We start from the raw sequence: 18,622 nt of genomic DNA on the forward strand, positions 1-18,622 counted from the left end.
TGACATTTTTAGAATCTATAGAACGTGCGCGAACAAATGCTAACAGTAATTGGTGAAGCAATTCGCAAGCATACTCAGAGAGATTGCCCCCGAGGTACCGTTGCCAGTTCAGGTTCGTCGCTTGAGTTGAGTTCACTGTCCGCAAAAACCGCCAATGGTCCCGATTTGGCAAGCAATCCCCGAGTGAAAAATAACAGTCTTCGTCCTCATATATATTTGCATTCTCCTGAGTATGTTTGGCTATAATTTGTTGCAGCAGCTCTTCATATGAAGTTTCGGGTATCGGACCTCAGAGATTCTTCGGCTGGCTTAAGAATTTACAAGGCTCATGGCAATAGAGCATATAACTGGTCGTTCTTCCCTTTATTCAGCGGAAAAATAGACTCTAAAGCTTACTGTTCTTTAGACATAGCACTGGTACGCTTTTTTTTCCTGCCTCCTTCTTAGTCTTGGCATAGCTTCCATAAGTGTCCAATATCGTTGTAGATCCTACATTAACAATACGGGAACATAAGCTGGGATTGGCTCCAGGAAGGCATGAAGGCTGTCCTGCATAGCCAAGTTTGACCTGGTGAAGCTCTTTTTGTTGCTCGACAATATTACTGTCTTTGTAGAATCAAAATTCTTATAGAAAGACCTAGAATATCGTGTATAACTGTTGGCGGGCATTTGGGGCGTTGTAGGTAGCGGTGGTCGATAATAAATTATAATCGGAGGGGGTCAGAGAGGTTCTCCAAGGAAAAACTATGTAATAACGAGCCAAACATGTCGCAACATACCTTTTATATTGAACCCCTCCAACCCGGGATATTCGAGCTCACACCTGTTCAGCATCTCTCTAAATATCGTAAACCTCTCAGAAATGCACCAGACACGATTAGACGCCTTGATAGTATAGTCATGCTTCTGGCATTGTTCTGTAATTTTTCCTAACGTAGAGATTGGTAATATCGTCATCGAAGAGGACCAAGCTGGATTCATGATTTCCTATCGAATGAGTTATCATTGCCTGCTGTCAGGAACATGCCTGTTCCTGAGCGTATCGTACCGGCCACGGCTATTGACGGGCCCGTGCCTGGGTCGGCGACCGCCGAACAGTCGGAGCCCTCCGCCGGAACAGCACTCGGATCTCAGGCTACGTTCCTTCCGCTCGGATGCTCAGGTGTTTTGGATTTAGTTCTTTGTAATATGTTTATCTTTATTAGCTAGTTTTGTTTTGATGATAAAAGTTTTCATTGGTTGTATAGGCTCGGACAGGGGCGCAGGAATGCACATAAGGAGACGCTGGTCCCCAGCCGAGTCCTCATACTTGATATTCTAAAGTATATTGTTACAAGCCGTCCCGCTAGAGTAGCATATAGTACGAACACACCTTGATCGTCACACCTGCTCCTTGGCCGCCTTCGGAAATTTTCCACCAGCGAGAATTACCCTACTGCTACAGGGCTGGCGACGTTGCATTAGTTCTCATGTTTCCTTCGTTATTGCCAAAACTTTTGGTGCTAGCTCGTGAAGATTCGGGGGGGGGGGGGGGGGGGGGGGGGGGGGGGGGGGGAATGCAGCGGATGTCAAATTGGCTAGCCGCATTATGAACAAATATTAACTAAGCTTGCAGCACTCACTAGGCTAGCGTTGCCATATTTTCACCGCGCTGGTCAGATGCTTTCGAAGCGAATTTAGCGCTGAAACTGCGGACATCGACACCGTGACTTGCCACTTTGAAACAGTAGCTGCACACGAACAAGAATTTTGCTTATTCGTAGGGTTGCCCAGCTCCTGCAGTCCCACGGTATCGAAGTCCTCGTCGACAATCCCAACGTGGGCGAGAACCTCCAGGACCACCCGTTGACTGGCACGTGCTACGAGGTCGTGGACGGGCTCCCGACAATCGACATGATCCGTGACCCTGAGGTCATCCAAGGCGCGATGACAGCATACATGACTTCCCGTGAGGGACCACTGACGTCTGGTTTCCACTCGGCGGCCACAATCCCCGTCGTCGAATGCCTCACGGAGCCTGGCCGTAGCGAGCTCCTGAAGGTCCTCGACGAGCATCTCCACGCGACTAGCAACCCCAAAGCACCATCTCAGGAGCTGCCGTACGCGTCGATCCGCTCGATCCTCGAGAACCCGGCCGAGGCCTCTGCCGTGATGGCCATGGGCGCAACCCAGTTCCACTTCGACAAGGAGACGCACAAGGACATCTTCTCCATTTTGGACCCGTAACTACATGTGCTTCCTGGTGTCGCTGGCTAACCCGCTCTCGCGCGGCACGGTGCACATCACCTCCGGCTCGGTGCAGAACCTGCCGGCCGTCGACCAATACCTATCGCACCCCGTGGACATTGAGATCCTCGCACGCCACGTGCAGTGGGTCCCCACTCTGGTCGGCACCAAGCCGCTAGCCGACTATGTCAAGCCCAACGGCGCCGTGCTGCCGAAGGGCACGGACGTGAGCTCACTCGACAAGGCCAGATAGCACGTCAAGCGCAACACCGTCACCTTCAATCACCCCTGCGGCACCGGCGCTATGATGTCTTTCGACCTGGGCGGCGTAGTCGATGATCGTCTGCGCGTGAATAGTGTCAACAGTTTGCGCGTTGTCGACGCGAGCGTCTTCCCTATGATCCCCAAAGGGTTCATCCAGAGTAGCGTGTACGCCGTGGCGGAGAAGGCAGCCGACCTGATCAAGGAGGGAGGACTACTCCTAGACTTGGAATGGTTGAGGGTATCGTACTGACTTCGGCTTGACGGCCCGTGACCCGCCGGAACGGCGATCGCCGAACTGTCGGAAGTGTCAGGGCCCGCTGCGGCTAAAGCACATCGAAGGCCATCATCGATTATCCGAGGCACCGCAGTGCCCCGTCACATCCACCTACCGCACTAACGTGGCGCCCTAATAAGCCACAAATTCTGCCCTAACTCTTGCCATGAATTAGACCATTCGGTCAGAACTCTGTGACAGTTGATGGATTTTTGTCATGACAGTTGCTGTACCTCTCTTTTTAGTCTCAATTTATTATAGAGGAGCCATATCGATAATGGCGTCGGCTACGCGTTTTGCAAAATACGCCATGGTCCTAACGCCGAAACTAAGGTTCCTCGCCAGCCGCTTTCGATGTAGTGTCTCGTCCGCTCGGCATTAGAAATTTTCCTGCATACATGTATACGCAGCTCTATGCCCTTGTGAAGCACGCTGCCACAGTTACCAGCAACGGAATGTAAAGATCAGGGTTTCTTGGTGGTAAAGAGAATAGTGGCGAGAAGATGACCGGTCAAGCGAGCAGCCGAGACGAAAGCTGAGACTACCAAATGCGATGAACAGACGAACAAGCATCCAAGACGAAAGCTGAGATGAACAGTCGAATGAACAGCCAAACCGCTAGCCGAAGTATAGCCGAAGTATAACCGAAACTGAACACCTGAGATGAAAGCGGTGAGATGAACAGCAAACGTAGCTCGTCGGCGCAGTCCGGGAATTGAATAGGACCATCTGAGCGGCGGTGTTTGCCGAAGATAGTGAGATTGCATCGGCGTCGGATAAGGTTCTGAGACCCTTGATATTGGGCCGATCATCGTGGCGGGTATTCTATGCATGGTGGCGTTGGAGTACAAAGAATGCCAAGGGGCACCCACTCGTAAAGTTTAACAGATGGTAAACTTCCGCTAGCGCTTGATGCGCGGCGATTGTTGTTTCTGGCCAAGGTTTTCCATGCATAGAAAACCGGCAATAACATTTATGTTTTAACAACAGAAATCTCATAACACATACTCCAAAAGTAGTAAAAGTACTCGAGTGTTACGTAGACGCTATGATAGCCGTAAGACAAGAAAATGAGACACAGGTATCAAACATCGTTAACTCTAGAGGCGATGACGAGAAATGGTGACAAAGCTGGTGGCTGAGCACACCGCTGCAAAGTACAGCTGCAGTATTCTGTAATCACACGCAGATAGGCTTTTGAGCAACTTGGCAAATTTTTGGTCTGAACCGTGGCCATCAATCATGAATAGACTCATATCTAATTAAATTTTGCACAAGGCCTGTCTCCGACAGAGTATATGAAGCATCATGGCCCCTGCTCCAACAGCAACGAGGTGTATATAGAATCCAGCTTGATTAACGAATATGAGTTTCTTTAGAAACCGCAGTATTGTCGCCAGAGGTGCTGAAGGGGCGAAGGGTAACGATGTCTGGCTTGACAATGACGATCTCCGTCCCTTGAAACTCGACGACCGCACTTGGACTAACAACACCTATTTAACATTTTGGTTCTCAGCAGCAGCAACCGTGAGCAACTGGTATGAGCTGACCATATTTTGTTCTATCCGTCAATGCTGATGTGACGCAGGTATGGGGCCTCAGCCGCGCAAGCTCTAGGCCTCTCTATGTGGGAGTCTCTGGCATGCTCTCTTGGCGGTCAGCTCTTGATTGCCATCGTGATCACGGCCAACGGTCGAGCTGGAGCTGTTTACCACATTGGCTTTCCCATCCTGAATCGAGCTTCTTTCGGAATCTATGGTGCATGGTGGCCAACTTTCAACCGTGCAGTGATGGCAATGGTCTGTCTTACATTCGCATTGGGCACCATTAGACATGCTGACACAAGATACAGGTCTGGAATGGAGTCAACGCAGTCCAAGGCGGTCAGTGTGTCTATGTAATGCTCCACGCTATTTTCCCTGGCGTCGCCCGCATCCGCAACACCATGGGCCCCGGCTCTGCTCTGACATCAGCCGGCATGATCGGTTTTGTGATCTTTTGGCTCATTACCTGCCTCTTTCTTGTCATTCCTGTCCCTAAGATGAGGGTCCTTGTCTACGCTAAACTTGTTGTCTTCGTTGTCTCTGCCTTTGCAATGCTCGGCTGGTGTGTCGGCAGAGCTGGCGGCCTTGGCCCAGTCGCCAGACACGGCAGCACTGTGCATGGTTCTGAGAAGGCTTGGCTTATCCTCCGCTTCCTCATGCTAGGAGCAGCAAACTGTGCAACGTTTGCCTCCAACGCAGCTGACTTTCAACGCTATACGAAAAGGCCTAACGGTGTGATTCTTGGAAATCTCCTGGGCTTCCCAGTGGCAAACTTAATGGTTGGTCTCATCGGCAACATTGTCGGAGCCTCGTCCCAGAACATCTTTGGCGAGCTCATCTGGAATCCGCTCGATCTTCTCGACAGGTTTCAAACTACAGACTACACGCCAGCCAACAGGGCAGGGTGCTTCTTTATCGCTCTCATGTTCGTCTACTGCGCCATATTCTCCTCCATTTTCGAAAACTCCCTACCAGCTGGTAACGACCTTGCCGCTCTATTCCCTAAGTATATCACCATCCGGATAGGCTTCTTTATATGCGCCGTTGTTTCCTTTGCCCTCAACCCCTGGTACCTTCTCGGTAGCGCCTCGATCTTCGTGTCGTTCCTCGCCTCGTACCAAATCTTTCTCAGTGCAATCACTGGTGTGCTCCTGTGTCACTATTACCTAGTTGCACGCGGCTACCTTGAAATTCCCGACTTGTTTACATCGTCAAAATCCGGTGCATATTATTTTTACCACGGCTGGAACTTCCGGGCCTATATCGCGTATATCATCGGCGTCATACCCAACTTCTACGGTTTCCTCAATAATATGGGTGTTGGTGCGCCGATCGGTGTGACTAGGTTTTACTACTTTGCCTATTGGGTTGGTCTGTTTGTCAGTGCTGGAGTATATTGGCTTTTGTGTAAACTGAGTCCTGTCCCTGTCTCGTATAACAGCGGCTGGAAGGAACCAAAGGACTATATCAGGCCAGATGAACAGGTGCTGGACGGCCAGGCATTGGACGACCTAGAGGGATCGATTAGTTTGCAGACCAAGCAGATGCCAGCGGAGAAAGTGAAAGACCTGCAAGACCTGCCATCTTGATTATTTATCTGACGGTGGATAAGAGTATCAGTTTTTCCAAGGGAAACAGTGTCAGAGCGTTCATAAATTAAAATACATAAAACAGAACTTCTATTCTAAAATTGTGGAGACCACAATTGCTTAAAATTCCTATAATAATTCTCTGAGCATTCTCCCACCGGAAACCGGTGTGACTTTAGTCTTCAGGCTTTCTCTTGTAAATAGTGGGCAGCAAAAGGATTGTGGACCCTTATCTTACTATTATTTCTATAGATACATAGTTTACCCCCCTCGGCCACTCGGACGTTCCTTATCAAACTTTCCACACATAGGCTATTCCTTATCTAACCCTTATCACACTTGGATGCATGCAGGATGGATGTGTGGACGTTGTGCTCGAAGTCGTCGCACGCGTGTACGACGAACTGAGCTACAGTCTGTTTGTTTCGTAGGATCGTGTTCTTGTGGAAATCTGCGACAGGAGCCGGGGACGTGACACGTCGCTTGACGTGGAACACACGAGGACGTGGCGGGATGTGAGGCGCTGGATCTGGAAGATGAGTTGGGTTCTATCCTGGCCGTGGAGGGGCAGTCGCGAGGATGAATGATTCAGGGGTGCTTGCGAGACTACGGAATTCGGTGGAGGTGAGCGCTGAACGCGAAATCAACGCGCGCGACGAGCCGAGAGAAGACAACGTTGACGTCGAAACCGAAGATGAAGGCATCTTTGGGGCCACCGCGAAGAGCGACGGTCGGCAGCGTTTGCATTTGCATGCCGAGGAGCCGCTGGAGGGGAGAGCGACGACAATTGTGGTCATTCGTCAGGTGCGAGCGTAGCGTCAACCAGCGGTACAAAGAGTGCAGCTTGGAGCCTCATTCTGCGTCGCGTGCAGTAAGAACTGCTGTCAGCGACAGGAGTACAATAAATATAATCGCCGCCGCAAAGGACGGATCATACTGAAAGTCCTTCCATGACGTGAGGGTACTGTCGACGGTCATTTCAGTAGATGGTAGTGTAATGGATTGAATTGTGCAAGTACGACTCACCGGAACGGAGAGCTAATTCGAAATCGGTCATGTTGAATTCTGATCCCAGATACGTGTCCGGAGTCGTCATGATAAGCCGATGCTAAGGATGGGAAGTATAATCTGAAGAGGCTGCTAGGTCCATTATTTACGCTTGCCACTGCATCAGGATGAGGAAAAATTTGTATCAAACATCCGTACTTTCGAATGACATGACATAGGCTTAGAAATGAGCCTGCATGAACGCTCAAGTTTCGGAAGTAGTGTCTAGCATAACTGCCTGACGCGCCCCAATTCCCAGTCATTAATTCCTCCGGCCGTCATCTCAGTTGTACCCTGCATTTGCAGTCACACTTTTAAAATGTTACAAAAAAAGGACTCTCCACGAGAAATTGGAAAGTGCACGTCTTAACGCAGAGCTAGTTCTAGCTTTAGAATTGTTACACTAGACGGAAACAAGCTGCTACTAATTTCAACAAGAGCTTTTAAATACCATTCCACCACATCGTATCTTCGACATTGACATATGTCTTTAGGGTCATCGTGCCATTAGAAGCAGTAATTGTGTAATTGTCCTTCTCACAGATCCATGCGTCGCGCTCCTCGTCCCAAAATGAGAATGCATACTTTACAGGTATAGCAATTTCCACGAGCTCAGAATCACCGCTGGGAACTGCAATCTTCTTATATCCCTTCAGCTCCTTGGGCGGGCGGTTAATAGATGGCGCGTGCTGAGAAAGGTAAATCTGGACCACCTCACTGCCATTCACCTTGCCCACATTAGAAACTGTGACGCGGACTGTAAGAGTATCCCCAGCAATATCGGCGATGATATCAGACAGTTCAAACGTAGTATATGAGAGACCATATCCAAATGGAAAATTCACTTTTTTCTTCGTCTTGTCATAGAATCGGTATCCGACGTACACATCCTCGCCATACAAGACTCGACCACGCTCGGACCTGTAATTCAAAAAGGCTGGATTATCTTCATTCAACACCGGGAAAGACAATGGTAATTTGCCTGACGGAACGACATCGCCAAATAAAACATCCGCAATTGCATTGCCTGTTTCGTTTCCACCATACCAAGCCTGTAATAGTCCGGCGACCTTCGACAACCAAGGCATGGTGACCGGTGTTCCAGATTGATTGACGACGACAATATTCGGGTTGACTTCGGCTACCGCGGTAATCAATTCATCGAGACGACCGGGAAGGTCCATAAATTGTCGATCATATCCTTCACTCTCCCAGTCTTGATTCAAGCCGACGCAAAGAACAACTTGGTCGACAGTCTTGGCAATTTCTTTCGCGCGCTCAATCTCGTAGTCCTCATCGATCCGCAGTGCCCCACCGAGCCTGAGAGCGCCATTTTCGGACGAACCGTCGTAAATCTTGGAAGTGCTCATAGTTCCCCAAAGGACTTTCAGATGGTAAGTAGTTCCGGCCTTAAGCTTGATCGAATTGGATACCTCGGCAGTGCCATGGCCGAAGAAGTACTCTCCTTTACACTGATTTGTAGCATTGTCAACCAATACTTTGTTGTCCACATACAGATACGCTGTTCCCGCAGTGGCGATGCCGAAATCGTAAATGCCGTCGACTTGAGGAGTGAAGTAGCCCTCAAATGTGGCGTAGAAAGTCCCTGCTCCTTGAGGGTGCTTGTAATCACCAAGAAAGGTATTGGTGCTCCTCAGGAAAACTTCATCAATTGGATCAGCTGAACCGGTGCTTGCAGCATCCTGCGACGGGAAGACTCTGAACATCCACCCGATACTTCCGTCCTCAGTCTTGAGTTGTCCATCGAGAAGGGGAAGCAGCTCATGTGAATAGGCGCCAACGCTATATGAGATGCTGGCGGGATTGGAATATTTAGCTGATATACCTTCGAATGGGGTGATAGCGTAGTAGGGTGCCAGGGACGCAGAACCTCCCCCGCAATATGTTGCGACTTTAGCATTGGGACCAACAATGGCGATCTGTAAATATTAGTGGACTGCAAGAAATCCGAGAAAGGACATAGCAAACAAATACTTTTTTGTTCTTATCAAACGGAAGCACATTATTCTCGTTCTTCAAGAGCACGATACTGTCGGCTGCGATCTTCCTCAGCAGTGCCGCAGTCTTCGGTGTGTTTCTCGTCTCCTCCTTCGCGTTTTCAGGCATGCCCAGTGGAGCAACGCGATTCACAAGCTCCAACACATTCTTAACCCGTTCATCAAGAACATATGATTTGAGTTTCTTCGAAAAGATCGCATGGCCCAGATTAGTTCCCCGGAAGCGCGTCGGGCCAGGCATCTCGAGGTCAACGCCGGCATTGATGGATGCGCTTGTGGAATAGGTTCCGAACCAATCACTCATAACGAGACCTTTCCATCCCCATTCGCCACGCAAAATACCTTTAAGTAGTCCCTGGTGCTCGCTGCAGTGGGTACCGTTGAGTTTGTTATAGGCAGTCATGATAGCTGCAGGCTTGGCATCGCGCACAGCCAGTTGAAACGGAAGAAGATAAATCTCACGCAAAGCACGGTCCGAGACAATAGAATTGACCGCGGATCGCTCGTGTTCCTGGTCGTTCGCAACGAAGTGCTTAATAGTTGCAGCAACGCCGGTGCCATTCTGGATACCACGAATCTCTGCTGCTGCGAGAGAGCCGGAGAGATACGGATCTTCAGAGAACGATTCAAAACCACGACCTCCAAGGGGGGAGCGCTGTATGTTTACCGTGGGCCCCAGGATAATGACGGCTCCTTTCGCAATGGCTTCGTCTCCCATAACCTTCCCGGCCTTCTCAAGAAGAGGTCCGTCCCACGTTGCCCCAAGAGCAGTGCCACAGGGAAAGCATGCTGCCGGGACTCCAGAAAAGAAACGAATGCCGCGAATACCGTTTGGTCCATCCGACATCCTAAGAACTGGGATGCTAAGGCGCGGAATGCCTTGTGTGTGCCAGAAGTCAGTTCCTAAAACAGGTTAGAAATTGATTTGGTGATTGTTACATAATGAATGTTACCAGCAAGGAGCGAGATCTTCTCAGGGACGGTCAACTCGGCGAGAGTTGCCTCGATATCAAGTTGCTCATGAGGTGCCATGTTTCGTGTGTCGCTTGTAGTGCTAGCAGTAGAAGGAGGAGTTCAAAGGACCGACAGACAAGATGTAGAACTATGTAGTGATTGATTACCGCATATATTACATAATAATCTAGAACCCCGAGTCGGTTGGCGGGCCGATCTACTATTGTTGACTGCTGTATCTGCCCCGGGGTGCCTGCATCGGTGATGAATGCGATATGTTCGTTTGTACTATGGTCATTCTAATGCGGGATTGGTGTCCTTTCTTAGAGCTTTGAGTATTCAAGAATGATGTGGCTTCAAAAAGTCCGGGACAACGGGCCGTGGTTCCGTGAATCGCATCAAACGGTTTATTTTGTGCTCTCACGTTCGGCCAGTCCCTGCTGTTAGGCGCTGTGGGTCCCGGGTTTGGGAGGGTTAACACGCGGCTTTTCTTCGGAGATCATCAGCCCGATTTTGCAACCTTATCCTCCGACGCAGAAGTCAAATCTGCCGAAACCATTGTGTCGAGACACTGAGATCAGTCAGTGCCTAATTGGTGAGAGCTAACGTTGTTAGATCAGGGTGAGGATGCTCGCTTCGAGATTGGCGTCCAAGTTCTAAACTGGTCCCACTAATGTACATTGCCAGTAGATAATGCTATTTATTGAAAGGGTAAAAGACAAAAATACCATTGGCCGCAGTACCCACCGTACCCAACTAATTTTTTTCTAGTCCCCTAACTACCCAGCATTATTTACCCTCTTTTCGATCTCGAACGCGCTTCTCTTATCCCATCAACCAAAACGCGTTTTGGCCGGTTAATACACGCGTCCAAGATAGCTCGAGTAGGATCTACAACTGCAGCAATTGTCCAGCAATTCCGATACCGCGCCATTCGCGTCCGACAACATTGTCTAGTATGCCCGTACAAATTGGAGACAACTTTCCCGACAAAGGGGCCTTAATGTTTGCTATGAAAGAATTGCCATAAAAAAAGGGTACTAATTCAACGTCCCTTATTCTCATAGATCTCGTGTAGGCCTGGTTTGCAAAGATTTGTCTTGCGGGTGGAAGATCCATGCCAGACGTCTCGATGAAAGCTCAATATTTGGGATCACGAGAGTGCATGGCACACACTGCTGTACACCGGTCGTCCAGAAGAATAAGCATGCCAACACGAGTTGGGCTGCTACAACTTATTCAGCGGCCATAGACAACAAAAATGAATACAGGCCCGTACATTTGAAAGCAGGTGTCCACACTGACCATAGGGTACAGATCGACTACAAGGTGGCTTTAAAGCATCTAATTTTGGACGAAGTTAATGGCAACGTCGCTGAGAGTTTCCAAAAACTCCCTAAATATATCAAAGAAATCAACGACAAATATCCGGGCAGTTACACCAAATTGAATGTCGTAGCAGAGAAATTCTACTCTCTGTTTGTCAGTTATGCGTCTTCCATTGAAGGGTTCAAGCATTGTCGGCCGCTGATTGCTCTCGACGGAACGCATCTGATGTCTAAGTACCAAGGTAATCTGCTGATTGCTGTAGGTATCGATGGAGACAACCATTTTTTCCCGCTCGCATTCGGAGTCGTAAAGGCAGAGAATGGGAGAATTGGAAGTGGTTCTTAGAACACGTTCGTAACTGCCTGGGTGATGTCTTTGCTTTCCACAAGTTGACATTGATTTCTGACAGACAGAAAGGCAAGTATTCATTGACAGTGTGGAAATAGGACCTATATATTCTCAAGTTCAACCTAACTAGTAATTAAAAGGTTTGATTGATGCCGTTGATGAAATCTTTCCAGAAGCCAACCATGCTCACTGTCTTCGACATCTCTTTGAAAATTTGAAAAAGGTCGTCAAGAACATTGAAGTTGCACGGCTCCTATGGAAAGCAGCATCTAGACCTACCAAAGAGGAGATGTCCAAAGCACTCGACGCAATGCCACCGGATGCATCCCAATGGCTGATGACCAATGGGCCAGTGCATTGGGCGGACAGTTACTTTCATGGAAATCGACTTGGCAATAGGACGTCACATGTGGCGGAGAGCTTTAATGGCTGGATCTTGGAGGCGCGCTCTTTGCCAGTCCATGCCATGATGGAACGCATTCGCGTTCAGATAATGCTGTCGCGAGCCGAGCGTTTAAAAGACAAGACAAGCTGCGTCGTGACGGTAAACGCATTACAGAAGCCACCGCGAAACTCCTTCAGAAATCCGTCTCGCTAGCACGGGAGTATATCGTGATCCCAGTCTATGCACACGAATACGAAGTCAGAACGCAAGGAGGAGAAAGTTTTCGGGTATACTTAGATTCGAAGACTTGTCCTTGCAGACGTTGGACGTACTCGGGAGTGCCATGCTCATATGCTGTTGCGGCCATTAGCTTCGCGGGCAGAGATTATGTGGACTTTGTCGACGATTATTTCAAGGTCGATGCTTTCGAAAGGACATATGCACGAGGAATTCGCTCCATGTCCACGGTGATAGTAACTGAGGATGTCGATTTACCGAAAGTTAGACCACCCAACACACGTCGTCCACCTGGACGCCCTAACAAGAAGAGGGTCAGAACTGAAGACATCGGGATCGCGAGAAAGAGGGTGCCGATATAAAGAGCTAGACCGGCCCGAACAACATCATCGAGCGCCCTCATCAACTCTGGGATCGTCGTGGTACCTTCCCAGGCGTGTACGTAGAGGATGTCCACATATGACGTCCCGAGTCTCTTCAGGCTCGCTTCTAGTGAGAGACGCAAGCTCTTCTTGTTGTTTCCGCCATAGTTGGACAAAATTTGTCCCTCTAGCTCCATGAACGGCATTTTCCACGAAGTGCTATACTTCGTGGCAATGACCAAGTCGTCACGTACCCCGCGAGCAGCCATCCATTCGCCCAGCCATTGCTCCGACTCGCCGTTCATGTACATGTTTGCTGTATCGATGAAGTTTCCGCCGGCACCGTAGAAGCGGTCGAGTATGGCAAATGCGGTCTCTTTGGTGCATTCGCCCACCAAGTCTTTCCTATAATTTCATTAGCAATTCACACTGCATTCATTTAGAATGGCAGTAGGTACCATATCTCGCCAAAGTTCATGGTTCCAAGGCACAATGGTGATACTTTAATGGAAGCGGACGGACTAAGGACTCTATGGTGGCCCAGAAGAGTCTTAGGCTGAGGTGTAGGTGCCATAGCCATGTTGAAAACTAATGATCAATTGATCAGTGTAATTACAACAAATGTCTCGACGTGTCTCTCTTCATTATGAGGACATTGTATCATCCATACTGTACTAATCGAATCAATCCAGGCCGTCGTCGCAAAATCCGCTGCGTCTTCCCACCGGACAATTTCCAAGCGTGCGCGAGATGTATTCATCGCGGGCTGGAATGCGTGGTACAAACCTATAGATGTAAGCTGGCGTTCAGGGGGCTGAACCGTGTCCGAATGTCCGAATTCCCATACTAATGAGCCGCATTGCCGCAGGTACTTTTCGGACATGGTTCAGGGGGGGTGGTTCTGTATACTAATCTGTGTCCGAAATTTCAAATATGGGAATTTCACGTCGACAAGGGCACCATTCGAATCGGTAATTTTGCTAGAATTTTAACAAATTTACCCCCAATTTTTGTCACGCGAACTGAGCGAGTTAATTTTTTGGTGTTGTCGGCCAGTTTGTGCGAGGGTTAGGGCTCAGTGTCCGAAAGTCCAGCGATGGGTTATGTTCTGTGTCCGAAATTGGGGTGACAGAAGTGGTTGTGTCCGAAATTGGGGTGACATCCCAGCCACTCTTTGGGAGGCCCAGCAGGTGTGAGACCCCGCGTCAGAGTCAGAGTACTCACACTGCCTGCGGTCGGACGAGCCTGTTCAGCCCATTAACCACGGGCGATTACAATAATAATTTTGCCAATAGAATTGCTGTAAATAATTCCAACTGAAGGTTCTGTCATTGATCATGTCTCACCTAAGCACTGAATTTTTTTGTCCTGAGTGTAGTCGCGCGGCGTTCCACAGCAGAACTGCCCTCTCGAAGCACATTTCCGACAATCATCGGAGACTCACATCTATCGATTATAATGGCCAGAGTTATACGCTCGCTGTTACTGAGGATGGTACCAAGTACTTGTGTCCCAAGTGTGAGGCGCAGATGACTTCATTGCGTAGCTTGAAGCGCCATATGGCTCAATTCTGTAGAGCTTCCGATCATGAGCGAGTGCACTCCGAGGCTAACCCTGCCGTTGCTCAAGCCAACGATAACGCACCGCAGGACCGCGATACGGTGACACTTACTCTTAACCTTGCGGGTAATATTCCCTATGACTTGCGATACCCTTCTTAGGTCCACTGGAGAGCTAACAATTACAGAACCGCGCACGCTCGACGACATTGGGTTGGTGTACGAGAATACGTGGCATGTTGCGATTTGCAAGCTTTGTCACTTTGTCGTCGACAAAGCCATAGTCGTTAAGCATTTGAAGAGCGTGCACAGGCTCGTCGTGCCTAATGATAACGCTGTATTGCTAGTGCTACGGATGTACAAACTTCGGCCGCATCTAGCTGTCATTTGGAACGACACGGTGGAAAATCAGCTAGACGAGTCAGACGATGAGGGCCCTGGCCCTGCATTGTTCACTGAACCGGCGTTTCGACCGGGGTCCAAAGCCCTTGAGGATATTCCCATTCTTAATGGCTACAAATGCGCTCTCTGCGACCAGAAGCTCATCCACGTCTGCGTCGCAACGAAAGAGGGCATGAGGACCCACTACAAACGCAGGCACACAGGCCAGGCTGTTGAATACAATGAAGTCAAAGTCCAGGCCTTCTATGGCAGGTCAAAAGTTTTTTCACAGCTACGCTATGTTCAGGTCATGCAGGGACCGGAGGAGATGGTGCCCCCAATCACATCATTCGGAATCCCTGGTGATATTCATTCAGTCCCTGACGCTAATAGCACAATAAATGAGAAAAGGGATCTGAACCAGTTCGGGGTGAAGTTCCAAGTATATCCTTTACTGGAAAAACTGGACTTAAGCGAGCTTGGGCCCCTCCTGCATGCGCCGCAGGACAAGTCGTTTGAGTTGCTCAAAGATTTGTGCCTTAAGATGCTGCAGGCGTCAAGGGAGGATACAAGAGCAGGCTTCCAGCCCATGCTGGGTAAGGTCATGATTGGGGAGCGAGACAAGTACGGCCGAACGGCTTTTTGATGCTGAGCTACATGTTTTTGCGCCGTAACTAATCCAATATTGCAGGGATTTCTTCTATGAAGTACAAGAGCAGGCGACATTAGAAAACTACTCAACAATATGGGGGAAAGTGTTGTGGATCGCATGCCTAGCGATTACAAGCACCGGAACTCTGCATGACGGGCTCGAGCTCACACAAGAGCAGACAGGATCAGCTAATGATCTTGTTCATGACCTCGAGAGACTGAAGGCTACTCCTGACGTCGTTGACTTGGCTACTCAGACTGCAGCCCTGGGAAATGTCGTAGCCCTGAGCACACATATCCTGAGGCAGCAATTTGAGGTCGTCAACCGTGTACTGCCGACAGGAGAAAGTGTCGTCTCTCAGTACCTTGTTCCTCGGGCTATCAGCCTATTGTCCTTGCGACCCAATGGCTCATTCGTCAGCTATCTTCAGATAACCCACGTCACAGCGGCAATGAGGTATGCGCTTAGAAGCACAGTACTATATCGCGTGGCCAAAAGCACTGAGCCATTGTTACTTGATGAGTATGCGCCATTGGAACGCAGATGTGTCATTAGTGAAGGGCTACTGTTAATTATACTGCAGGGACGACGTTGACGAGGAATGCACCCTGTTCCTCACTCCTCAAAAGTCCACATCGTTCTCGTATTGTGTTCAGGTCCATGCTGCCTGCAAAAAATTTGGGCAGAAGCACCAGGTGCCAACGATAACATGGGCAACAAATGACTTCTCTGCAGTTCGGCTTCAGAGTGGGTGCATTCTGACTATCAATTCACTAAAGTCATTCATCCAGGAACAATATAACGATGCGGAGGCGGGACTCCCTGATCTCTGTCTTGGGTTAGAGCTGCCTACGCATTTTGCGAGAGATATGAAGGACTATTTTAACATCCAGCAGCCCGGGTACAGTTTCTTCTCTGAGACGGCAAACAACTTGCCCAAGCAATATCTCTGGGATAGGATGATCGGGACAGCCAGTCTTCGGTCACGGTTCACTAGTGGGACAGAAGTCAGGAAAGAGCAGGCACAGAGCTATCTCAGAAAAGCTACCGAGTTCCTAGAGGTGCTTTTTTGTTGAAGATCGGTTATGTCAGAGGTAGGTCAGTCTCCACTTCCAGGTTGTTGGAACTCTGTTCTCCACTATTTAGAGCTGGAGATCGGTTCTCCACTTTTCAGGTGACTGGAGATTGGCTAATCCTTTTTGTGCAGGTTGCTGGAGATCGGCCAATCTCCACTTCTTGTCCCGATCTGGTCATCGGCTGTGCCGTGACCCACTCCATGTGGATCTTGAGCTCGGATCCGGGTACAGTCAGTTCTTAGGTTGCCGAATGTAGTAGAGTACATTCGGCGGTAGTGATGGGCGAGTGGGGTTGCTTGAGAAGTTTGTTTCTCCTCTTTTGAGGAGTATTCTTGTGTATATATAGACGTGAATGTCCGTGAGACTGGTCATTATCGAGACTTGACTCTCAGCACCCATCTCTTTAGTCCACTATATCTTTTCAGTCATATATACCCATCTCTCACAGGTTATGAGCCCTGCTAGCGACATGTCTTCCACTAGCAATCCATTGACGTTGGCGGCTACTGCCACGGCCGTTCAAATCCCTGTATACGACGGCAAGAACTTTCTAATCTGGGAAGCAAGGGTGCGTTCCTATCTTGCGGCTATGAACGCCCTCTCAGCCATCGACGAGGATATTACTGTTGAACAAATGGATGGCAAAGCATTGCAAGCCGACAACGTTGCGAAAGGAATTATTATCGGCCACGTGAGTAACCTTATGATGCTCACTTTGACGATGTTCGAACGAGCGTACGACATGTACGCATACCTTCGGGAACGATACACAGCCAAGGCCGCGGATCGACAGGCGGAGCTAGTTTCCAAACTTTATTCTACGAAGATGTCGAACAATGGGTCTCTCCAAACGCATCTTGAAACAATGTTGCTTCTTCGCAAGCAACTTCAATTGGGCAACGCCAATCTCACGGATACTATGTTTCTTCAAGCGTTGTACAAATCATTAGCACCGAAATTTTTGGACTACAAAAATTCTCTTCGTGCGCGTGACCTGACAGTTCAGGAGGTCATCACAGCCTTGACTACTTACGATGATGAACTGGCCAAAGACAAAGAGGAGCATACGGCGTACATGACCGAAGCAACAACTGGCAAAAGTGGGACGGCAGCTTACCGAAAGGGAAGAGTGGCAAAATACGGTACCAAGGGCAAGGGTCGTGAGAAAAATTTTCCCAGGTGCGGGAATTGTGGAGGTCGTTACCACGACAGCTCGGTCTGCCTGAAGCCTCCGGTTAAATGTTACAAGTGTGGCAAAGAAGGCCATAAAAGGTCTAATTGTCCGGATCGCCAGGAACAGGCAAACATGATCACTGAGATTTCGGATCCAGTGTCTCCTCTCTCTGATCACAGAGCAAGTGCAAACGTGACGGAGGCAGATACAGAAATGTATATAGATAATCAAGAGACTGAAGTTGCCTGGTACTTGGATTCGGGAGCTACATCCCACGTGTGCAATGATAGTAAGCTCTTCAAGTCCTATGTGCGTTTAGCTACACCCCAGACAATTGCATTTGCGGGGCAGCACTTCGGTCTTGTGTATGGTCATGGCGAAATTGCGTTAAAGTTAAAGACACCACGTGGTTGCGCCACCACATTGCACCTGCGTCGAGTGCTGCATGTCCCTGAGGTTCGCAAGAACTTAGTTTCCACTTTCCGGCTCGCCACAGACAATATTCGGACAGAAATTACTGCACATGGAGCGATACTGAGACGCCACCGTCACATTATTGGTACGGCACAATTACATGACTATCTATTACGACTTAATGTGCTCAACAAATTTCCTGCACGTCATCAAGCTATGTTAGCTCACACCGGACCTAAGGACATTTCTCTCTGGCATCAGCGGCTGGGACACTTGAGCCTATCCAACGTGCGACTCTTGAAGAATCGCGAAATGGCTCATGATTTCAACTACAGAGACACTACCCCCGACGAGCTGTGCGAAGCATGTGTGAAAGGCAAATCTCACCAGCTCCCATTCACCAGGCGCACTGAGCGGTCCACACAGCCGCTTGAATTAGTACACTCGGATGTTTGCGGACCACTGGATAAGAGAACACATCAAGGTTTTCGCTACTTTCTCACGTTCATCGATGACTATTCCGGCATGAGCTTCGTTTATTTGTTAAAGCGCAAGTCGGAAGCCTTTCATCACTTTCAAGAATTTCTTGCCATGACTGAGCGTTACACGGGGAATAAGCTGAAAATTCTACGTTCAGATAATGGGGGAGAATACATATCTGGCGCATTCGGCGGTTCTCTAAAGTCTACGGGAATTATTCACCACTCTACACTTACTGATACACCACAACAGAATGGTGTGGCTGAACGCCTCAATCGCACACTTATGGAACGAACGCGATGCATGTTG

The 18,622-nt window shown here is 49.1% G+C and overlaps 9 protein-coding genes across 9 annotated transcripts; 6 read left to right on the forward strand and 3 right to left on the reverse strand.

Moving 5' to 3' along the window:
• Window positions 1-1,023: 1,023 nt before the first annotated feature.
• Window positions 1,024-2,636, forward strand: POJ06DRAFT_274604 (uncharacterized protein; the record flags this gene model as incomplete). Its single annotated transcript, XM_056189623.1, has 2 exons — window positions 1,024-1,139; window positions 1,764-2,636. The coding sequence occupies 2 exons, from the start codon at window positions 1,024-1,026 to the stop codon at window positions 2,224-2,226; spliced, it is 579 nt and encodes a 192-aa protein (XP_056045839.1). The 3' UTR covers window positions 2,227-2,636.
• On the forward strand, window positions 2,231-2,740 carry POJ06DRAFT_236997 (glucose-methanol-choline oxidoreductase; the record flags this gene model as incomplete). The annotated part of the gene is made up of 2 exons (XM_056185932.1): window positions 2,231-2,452; window positions 2,480-2,740. 2 exons carry the CDS (start codon window positions 2,231-2,233, stop codon window positions 2,738-2,740), a joined length of 483 nt encoding a protein of 160 aa, XP_056045840.1.
• A 269-nt stretch (window positions 2,741-3,009) lies between these two features.
• On the reverse strand, window positions 3,010-3,701 carry POJ06DRAFT_249581 (uncharacterized protein). The gene has a single exon (XM_056187179.1). The coding sequence runs from the start codon at window positions 3,595-3,597 to the stop codon at window positions 3,229-3,231; it is 369 nt and encodes a 122-aa protein (XP_056045841.1). The 5' UTR covers window positions 3,598-3,701; the 3' UTR covers window positions 3,010-3,228.
• A 428-nt stretch (window positions 3,702-4,129) lies between these two features.
• POJ06DRAFT_220859 (permease for cytosine/purines, uracil, thiamine, allantoin-domain-containing protein) lies at window positions 4,130-5,954 on the forward strand (the record flags this gene model as incomplete). The annotated part of the gene is made up of 3 exons (XM_056185617.1): window positions 4,130-4,302; window positions 4,353-4,563; window positions 4,617-5,954. The coding sequence occupies 3 exons, from the start codon at window positions 4,130-4,132 to the stop codon at window positions 5,895-5,897; spliced, it is 1,665 nt and encodes a 554-aa protein (XP_056045842.1). The 3' UTR covers window positions 5,898-5,954.
• Window positions 5,955-7,182: 1,228 nt separating this feature from the next.
• POJ06DRAFT_294852 (glycoside hydrolase superfamily) lies at window positions 7,183-10,441 on the reverse strand. Its single transcript, XM_056190486.1, has 3 exons — window positions 9,916-10,441; window positions 8,940-9,865; window positions 7,183-8,884 (listed from the first exon to the last, which is right to left on the reverse strand). Exons 1-3 carry the CDS (start codon window positions 9,992-9,994, stop codon window positions 7,388-7,390), a joined length of 2,502 nt encoding a protein of 833 aa, XP_056045843.1. The 5' UTR covers window positions 9,995-10,441; the 3' UTR covers window positions 7,183-7,387.
• A 708-nt stretch (window positions 10,442-11,149) lies between these two features.
• On the forward strand, window positions 11,150-12,022 carry POJ06DRAFT_82662 (uncharacterized protein; the record flags this gene model as incomplete). Its single annotated transcript, XM_056191621.1, has 2 exons — window positions 11,150-11,662; window positions 11,734-12,022. A coding segment is annotated over one exon (441 nt), but the record flags the coding sequence as incomplete, so codon positions are not given.
• On the forward strand, window positions 11,750-12,568 carry POJ06DRAFT_249588 (uncharacterized protein). The gene is made up of 3 exons (XM_056187180.1): window positions 11,750-12,091; window positions 12,115-12,205; window positions 12,237-12,568. Exons 1-3 carry the CDS (start codon window positions 11,883-11,885, stop codon window positions 12,273-12,275), a joined length of 339 nt encoding a protein of 112 aa, XP_056045845.1. The 5' UTR covers window positions 11,750-11,882; the 3' UTR covers window positions 12,276-12,568.
• On the reverse strand, window positions 12,568-13,154 carry POJ06DRAFT_183079 (NADP-dependent oxidoreductase domain-containing protein; the record flags this gene model as incomplete). The annotated part of the gene is made up of 2 exons (XM_056184757.1): window positions 12,568-12,982; window positions 13,036-13,154. Coding segments are annotated over 2 exons (534 nt in total), but the record flags the coding sequence as incomplete, so codon positions are not given.
• Window positions 13,155-13,791: 637 nt separating this feature from the next.
• Window positions 13,792-16,692, forward strand: POJ06DRAFT_249594 (uncharacterized protein). The gene is made up of 5 exons (XM_056187181.1): window positions 13,792-14,263; window positions 14,325-15,141; window positions 15,209-15,691; window positions 15,753-16,263; window positions 16,377-16,692. Exons 1-4 carry the CDS (start codon window positions 13,915-13,917, stop codon window positions 16,243-16,245), a joined length of 2,142 nt encoding a protein of 713 aa, XP_056045847.1. The 5' UTR covers window positions 13,792-13,914; the 3' UTR covers window positions 16,246-16,263; window positions 16,377-16,692.
• Window positions 16,693-18,622: the final 1,930 nt, after the last annotated feature.

This window comes from Lipomyces tetrasporus, assembly GCF_029532465.1.
Source record: "Lipomyces tetrasporus strain NRRL Y-64009 chromosome Unknown POJ06scaffold_3, whole genome shotgun sequence".
NCBI lineage: Eukaryota > Fungi > Ascomycota > Lipomycetes > Lipomycetales > Lipomycetaceae > Lipomyces > Lipomyces tetrasporus.